The sequence below is a fragment of the Anoplopoma fimbria genome, unplaced genomic scaffold (genome assembly GCF_027596085.1).
Source record: "Anoplopoma fimbria isolate UVic2021 breed Golden Eagle Sablefish unplaced genomic scaffold, Afim_UVic_2022 Un_contig_9790_pilon_pilon, whole genome shotgun sequence".
NCBI classification, from domain to species: domain Eukaryota; kingdom Metazoa; phylum Chordata; class Actinopteri; order Perciformes; family Anoplopomatidae; genus Anoplopoma; species Anoplopoma fimbria.
This window is the reverse complement of record NW_026554162.1, coordinates 15,001-22,852: the sequence shown is the minus strand read 5'-3', so window position 1 is coordinate 22,852 and position 7,852 is coordinate 15,001. Positions and strand designations below refer to the sequence as shown.

The following is a 7,852-nucleotide window of genomic DNA, read 5'->3' as shown; positions in this document are numbered from 1 at the left end:
TCTAAACCAATCCGCTTGCAGCATCAGTCAGGTGACGTCATGGTTAATGAAGTTTAATCGCTTCAGAACACAGAAGGAGAACGACGACGGTAATGTTTCACTTTATGAAACGCTTGGTGACGATCAGCTGATCTCTGAGCTCCTCTGAGGATCAGAGTCTGACTCTGGAGTTCTGACGAGGTTTTAGAAGTTTCATAGTAAAAACAATCCTATCTATAATCCGTGATTCTGTCTCTAACGTTGTTTTTACAGATTCAGCCTTAAAGAATATTTCTGTCAACTTGTTTAGTGAATGTTTCCTGAGTTTATCTGGATCGTATCTTTGAGGTTCATCTGGTCTTCGTCCTGCAGGTTTCAGGTGTTTGATCTCAGTGATGGTTCATCAAAACCTCCAGAGAGTCTAAGAACATCCAGCTTCACCATGGCAACGCAGGACGGAGACGACATCCAGAGGACAGACAGAGTTCTAAAGAGGAAGCTGACGGGTCCTCCACGGCTGCTGCTGGGAAAAACCAGGACCAGGAGTGTGGGGGAGGACAGACCTGAGACTGGGACCAACAAAGACCAGAAGGAGGACACCGGCGGAGACGAATCCTCACTGAAATACTGGACCGCTGCAGAGAAGGACAGCGCTGAGCCGGCACAAACCGCCAACACGGATGGAGAGGCAGTAACCGTGGAGACCACCGGGGCGCTGTGGCGCTGCAGGGAGGACGACGACATCAGAACCAGGAAGGTGAACAGACACAGGTGGTGGAGAAGATTAACACCTGCTGGTTTTTGTAACAGGAAGCAAAAAGAAAATCGTCAACAAAGGTTCAGAGAAGCAGCAAAGTGACGATCCTGTTCCACCAGAGGGGCGCTGCAGGACGCAGACACCATTTTAATAAGTCACGCAGAAGAAGAGTCTCACAAAGTCACTAAAGGTAAGAGGAGGGTCAACGTGAGGACGTGGCCGATCCTCAAAAGGTTCCTGACTTCTTCTGATGGTCGACGAGATGTTGTGGAGAATGACGGCGTGAAGAAGAGCGGGGAGGACGTGAAGAACAGCGAGGAGGACGTGAAGAAGAGCAAGGAGGACGTGAAGAAGAGCGAGGAGGACGTGAAGAACAGCGAGGAGGACGTGAAGAAGAGCGAGGAGGACGTGAAGAAGAGCGAGGAGGACGTGAAGAAGAGCGAGGAGGACGTGAAGAAGAGCGAGGAGGACATGAAGAAGAGCGAGGAGGACGTGAAGAAGAGCGAGGAGGACGTGAAGAACAGCGAGGAGGATGTGAAGAAGAGCGAGGAGGACGTGAAGAACAGCGAGGAGGATGTGAAGAAGAGCGAGGAGGACGTGAAGAAGAGCGAGGAGGCTCCATGTTCATCTGGAGCTCTGGTAGACCAACCTACCAAACCCCACAGAGAGGTGACGGTGGCGGCTGAGATGAGTCCCGAGGAACCAACGGATGCAACTCAAGTCAGCGTCCCAGAGGAGGATTTGAGGGACTCTGGTGGTCCTGAACCGATCCAGACTGAGGTGGTTCAGGGACCCTCAGATACAAACAAGGTTCCTGTTGAAGGTTTAACGGAGGTCTTCTGTGAAGTCGCCCTCGATGAGCTTCAATGTGAGGAGACGGATGGATCCACCTCACAGCCCCTTCAGCTAGCCTCTAACGGACCCTCCATCCGGATTGAGCTGGTTCCCCCAGACGAGGTCCCTCAGGAGGATGAAAGCGAGGAGGAGGAGGAGGGGCCCCAGAACCTCCACCTCCTCCTCTTCCTCGGCTCTGACCCCAGCGAGCGGCAGCTGGTTCGGACCGCTCGCTCTTTGGTCCGAGCCGCAATGAACGCTGCTGTGGATCAGCTGAGCAGAGAACAGCTGAGCAGAGATCAGCTGAGCGACGCAGACCGAGTCCACCTGGGACCGCCGGGCTGCAGAGACCATGCCTAAGACGAGGAACCAGAAGAAGGAACTTCATAGGATTTGATCTGAGGACGGAGTTCAAAGAGGTAGATCATAAAAACACTTTAGAGAGTTCAATCCATTCGAACACAACCTGCTGACCTTCTTCAGACAGAGGACTCGTCTCTGTACTTGTGTTGTTAGACCATCAAATCTTATTACAGAGATTGGAGCATCTAATAGGCATTAAAGGAACCGCACTCAGCTGGTTTAAGTCGTATTTATCAGACCGATCTCAGTTTGTATATGTAAACAATGAAACCTCGATGAAAACCAAAATCAGTCACGGAGTTCCACAAGGGTCTGTTCTTGGACCAGTTTTATTCACCTTATATATGCTTCCTTTAGGGAATATTATCAGAAAACACTCAATAAACGTTCATTGTTATGCAGATGATACCCAGTTATATCTATCGATTAAGCCAGACGAAACTAATCAGTTCTCTAAACTTCAACAGTCTTAAGGACATAAAAACCTGGATGACCTGTAACTTCTTGATGTTAAACTCCGACAAACTGAAGTTATTCTACTAGAAATCAATTATCTAATGATATAGTTTCTCTAGATGGCATTGCTCTAGCATCCAGCACTACCTCAGAGTTATCTTTGATCAGGATCTGTCTTTTAACTCTCACATCATCATATGACATCATCATATGACATCATCGATATGACATCATCGATATGACATCATCATATGAGGTCATAACTCATTCTTGTGGAGGTTTACATCTGAGCACTTTGAGGATTGTTTTTATCTACGTTCCATGACAACGTGGAAACTTCCTGCTGAGGAAGACTGTGTGACACAGTCAAAAGCTCCCGTTATGTGTTGCTGTTCAATGTACACATCATAGTGTCTGTTCAAAATAAACTTCTGTCTTCACAAGAAGTGAGGTTCAGGAGAAGAGCTGCTTTACGTTGACTTGACTGCAAACGTGAGTCACATGACCAACAACACCAACGCTGGGTCACATGACCACCAACGCTGGTCACACAGGAAGTGACCAGCGATCTCCTTGGTTAAAGTCCTGTGTTTGTTTGACCCCCCTCCATTCTGCTCTCTAACCTACGGAAAGCTCTGTTTCTATGTAAGAGGACATGCCGGCTCCTCATTCGGCTCCTCATTGGTCAACGACAAACAGGGTCAGAGGTCAAAGTGATTGATTGTTGATCAGATGGAATCAATGACTCAGAGAGGGGTCATGTAAAATAAAATGGTTTATGAATAATTTATGACTCGTAGCTGATGAAGATTAACTCACTTATTTTTAATGTATTAAGTCATTTACATAAATGAATATTCATGATGTAATTTGTGGTAATGTGTGTTTTCTCATTTAATCTCTTGTGATTTAATGATTGTGTTTAATCTTCAGTGATGTGTTTTAATGAAAACATGATCAATATTTTCCTCACATAACACACCTTTTAGTTTTAATAGTTAAAAAATATTTAAAAAACATTAAAAAAAACAAAACACATTAAACCTTTATTGATCTTTTATTTCTGCACACAGAACAGAAAGGTAGAAATATATATTTAATAATATTGATATGAATATATTTATATTGAAGGTGTTTAAACATGAACAGATAACAAATCATTATTTATCATATTTATTGATTATATCATAATATATATTTATTGATGATATTAATCATTTAGAAGTGAAACATGAAGTTATTAAAGAAATAAATGAGAACGTTCAGATTCCTCCATCTCTCCTTATTCAGGAATCAATTAAAGAAACAGTCACTCATCAATCAACTTGATTAACGACTGAAGCTGTGATGACATCACACAGCTGTCAATCAAACGGCCGGCGAGACGACCAGACTTCAAATATGATGAACTTTATTTATAGAACACATTGTTACAAAGAGACACATTTAAAACAGATCAGCAGTAGATTTGTATTGATTAATCTAAATCAATGATGTGATCATTTATAAAAACAGAGATAATCTGAAACATAATGAAAGAGTCAAACGTTTTAATTATTGTTATTTTTTATCATGATTATTATCATAATTATTATTCAATAATTTCAAGCACAAACTTTATTGATCGTCAGGACTGAAGACAGAAAACTGATTGAAGCTAAATATAGTATATCAATATAAATGATTAATATTTATTATTAACACTTCAAATCACATTTATGATCCATTAAACATAATAACACTGATGGAATCAATAATCAAAACATTGATCACATAATTGATCACTTCCTGTTGACTCCAGCAGGAAACAGCTGGGACATCTCTGCAGCTGTTTCCATGACAACAGAGCCTGTTCATCCTGCAGAGGGACATGTTGTAACCTTGACCTCAGACTGACAGGTGGACACCTGAAGAGATAACATGAAACCAATGAGATCTGAGCACCTGTCTACCTGTACTCACCTGTCTACCTGTTCACACCTGTACTCACCTGTCTACCTGTACTCACCTGTCTACCTGTTCACACCTGTACTCACCTGTCTACCTGTACTCACCTGTCTACCTGTTCACACCTGTCTACCTATTCACCTGTCTACCTGTACTCACCTGTCTACCTGTTCACACCTGTCTACTTGTTCTCACCTGTCTACCTGTACTCACCTGTCTACCTGTACTCACCTGTCTACTTGTTCTCACCTGTCTACCTGTACTCACCTGTCTACCTGTTCACACCTGTACTCACCTGTCTACCTGTACTCACCTGTCTACCTGTTCTCACATGTCTCACCTGTCTACCTGTTCTCAACTGTCTACTTGTTCTCACTTGTCTGCCTGTTCACACCTGTCTACCTGTTTGTCACCTGTTTGTTTTTGACTAAATTAAGTAAGAAAAGGAATAAACTGTCTACTTGTTCTCACCTGTCTTTATTTTCTGTACTCACCTGTCTTTTCCTTACTCACCTGTCTACTTGTTCTTTAGAAGGAACACCTGTCTACCTGTACTCCAAACCGCCGTGAGAAACTGTACTACATACATGTCATATTGACAATCTGAATTAAAGGAAAACTCATGCATATCTACCTGTTCTCCATGAGCATGGCCACTGTCATCACCTGTTCTCAACTGTCTACCTGTTCTCACTTGTCTGCCTGTTCACACCTGTCTACCTGTTTAAGGACGACTGAGGTCAAAGGTCACACAAAATTTGTTTGTTTTTGACTAAATTAAGTAAGAAAAGGAATAAACTATTTATAAAAATAGATTTCATTTTAAAGAATTCTTTATTTTCTGTCACATAAAGTTTCACCTTTAGAGTTTTTCTTTAGTTTCACCTCCTCGATGGTTCTTTAGAAGGAACAGTACTGATAAAGCGCAGATATAGTACCAGATAAAGTTCTGAAACCAAACCAGATATGACCAGAAAGTACGATGCAGTACCAGATATAGTATTAATACATACATGATCATATTGACAATCTGAATTAAAGGAAAACTTCATGCATATTAAACTAAAACAGAGAACTTAACTAATTACCTCCATGAGCATGGCCACTATAGTCACCAGGCCCCACCCCCCTGGAACAGGTGTGATGAATCCTGCTCTGTGATTGGCCGATATAGTACATAGTGGATGCGTACCAGATATAGTACCAGATATAGTTTAGATGCAGTACCAGATAACCAGATGCAGTCTTATCTGTTGGTAAGGACGACTCCAGATGCAGTACAAAAAGTCACACAAATAGAAATGCCTACCAAAAAGTCCTCTGCAGTACCAGATTAGAATGACATCATCCAGATGTCCTACCAATAATAAAATGCAGGCTACCAGATAACTGCAGATATAGTACCAGATGCAGTACCAGATATAGTACCAGATAAACCAGATTTAGAATGACCAGATAAAGTATGAAGTACCAGATATAGTACCAGATGCAGTACCAGATAAAGTACCAGATGCAGTACCAGATATAGTACCAGATATAGTACCAGATGCAGTACCAGATAAAGTACCAGATAAAGTACCAGATGCAGTACCAGATATAGTACCAGATATAGTACCAGATAAAGTACCAGATGCAGTACCAGATATAGTACCAGATGCAGTACCAGATATAGTAGTACCAGATATAGTACCAGATATAGTACCAGATATAGTACCAGATATAGTACCAGATATAGTACCAGATGCAGTACCAGATAAAGTAGTACCAGATATACCAGATAAAGTACCAGATGCAGTACCAGATATAGTACCAGATATAGTACCAGATAAAGTACCAGAGTACCAGATAAAGATACCAGATATAGATACCAGATGCAGTACCAGATATAACCAGATACCAGATGCAGTACCAGATATAGTACCAGATATAGTACCAGATAAAGTACCAGATGCAGTACCAGATATAGTACCAGATATAGTACCAGATGAAGTACCAGATATAGTACCAGATGCAGTACCAGATATAGTACCAGATATAGTACCAGATGCAGTACCAGATATAGTACCAGATATAGTACCAGATAAAGTACCAGATGCAGTACCAGATATAGTACCAGATATAGTACCAGATGAAGTACCAGATATAGTACCAGATGCAGTACCAGATATAGTACCAGATATAGTACCAGATAAAGTACCAGATGCAGTACCAGATATAGTACCAGATATAGTACCAGATATAGTACCAGATAAAGTACCAGATGCAGTACCAGATATAGTACCAGATATAGTACCCAGATAGTACCAGATATAGTACCAGATAAAGTACCAGATATAGTACCAGATAAAGTACCACCAGATGCAGTACCAGATATAGTACCAGATATAGTACCAGATATAGTACCAGATATAGTACCAGATATAGTACCAGATGCAGTACCAGATATAGTACCAGATATAGTACCAGATATAGTACCAGATGCAGTACCAGATATAGTACCAGATGCAGTACCAGATATAGTACCAGATATAGTACCAGATATAGTACCAGATGCAGTACCAGATATAGTACCAGATGCAGTACCAGATATAGTACCAGATATAGTACCAGATGCAGTACCAGATATAGTACCAGATAAAGTACCAGATATAGTACCAGATGCAGTACCAGATATAGTACCAGTGAGTACCAGTGAGTACCTGTGAGTACCTGCTATGTGGTTGATTCCACAGTCGATGACCACAGCTCCGTCTTTAAGCCACTCCCCTCTCACCATCTCGGCTCGCCCCGCCCCCACCACAAGGATATCGGCCCGGCCCACCTGCAGCCAGACAGGAAACACATCATCTCACACACAGGAAACAAGGATATCATGGTCCTGGTTCTCAGTATCCAGGTGAGTCACCTGTTGGGGGAGGTCAGGGGTCTTTGAGTGACAGGTGGTCACGGTGGCGTGGTTCCACAGCAGCAGGTCGTGCATCGGGGCTCCGACGATCTTACTGCGACCAATCACCACCGCGTGTTTCCCCGCCACTGACACGCCTGCACAGGAACAGGAAGTCACAGGAGTCAGGCTCTGATTGGTCCCTGAGATGTGTTTGAGTCCATAAGGTGTGTTTGTTAAATGGACTGACCCGTCTGTCTGATGAGCTCCATGCAGCCGTTGGGGGTGCAGGGGATGAAGCAGTGCGTGAGGTCGCCTCGAGACAACTTCCCCGCATTGATGCAGCTCAGACTGGACACGGGCACATACAGGAAGTTATACACACATATATATACACTTCCTGTATGTGACTTCCTGTCTGTGACACTTCCTGTCTGTGTGACTTCCTGTCTGTGTGACTTCCTGTCTGTGACTTCCTGTCTGTGACTTCCTGTCTGTGACACTTCCTGTCTGTGACTTCCTGTGGTGACTTCCTGTCTGTGACTTCCTGTCTGTGACTTCCTGTCTGTGACTTCCTGTGGAGACTCACCCGTCCACGTCCTTCTCTGGAGAGACAGCGTTGGTGATGAGTT

At 43.0% G+C, this 7,852-nt stretch overlaps 1 protein-coding gene and 1 long non-coding RNA gene across 2 annotated transcripts in view; both read right to left on the bottom strand.

Moving 5' to 3' along the window:
* Positions 1 to 4,060: 4,060 nt before the first annotated feature.
* On the bottom strand, positions 4,061 to 5,228 carry LOC129117022 (uncharacterized). Its single transcript, XR_008533754.1, has 2 exons — positions 5,197 to 5,228; positions 4,061 to 4,296 (listed from the first exon to the last, which is right to left on the bottom strand). It is a non-coding gene; the product is annotated as an uncharacterized LOC129117022 (long non-coding RNA).
* A 486-nt stretch (positions 5,229 to 5,714) lies between these two features.
* Positions 5,715 to 7,852, bottom strand: part of LOC129117020 (C-1-tetrahydrofolate synthase, cytoplasmic-like) — a 5,080-nt gene continuing 2,942 nt past the window's right edge. The window contains exons 6-10 of the mRNA XM_054627612.1: positions 7,810 to 7,852; positions 7,471 to 7,571; positions 7,242 to 7,378; positions 7,046 to 7,157; positions 5,715 to 5,725 (exon numbers count right to left, since the gene is read on the bottom strand). The exon at positions 7,810 to 7,852 is cut by the window's right edge and continues 94 nt beyond it. Coding sequence (XP_054483587.1) covers positions 5,715 to 5,725; positions 7,046 to 7,157; positions 7,242 to 7,378; positions 7,471 to 7,571; positions 7,810 to 7,852 — 404 coding nt within the window. The remainder of the gene's footprint in view (positions 5,726 to 7,045; positions 7,158 to 7,241; positions 7,379 to 7,470; positions 7,572 to 7,809) is intronic.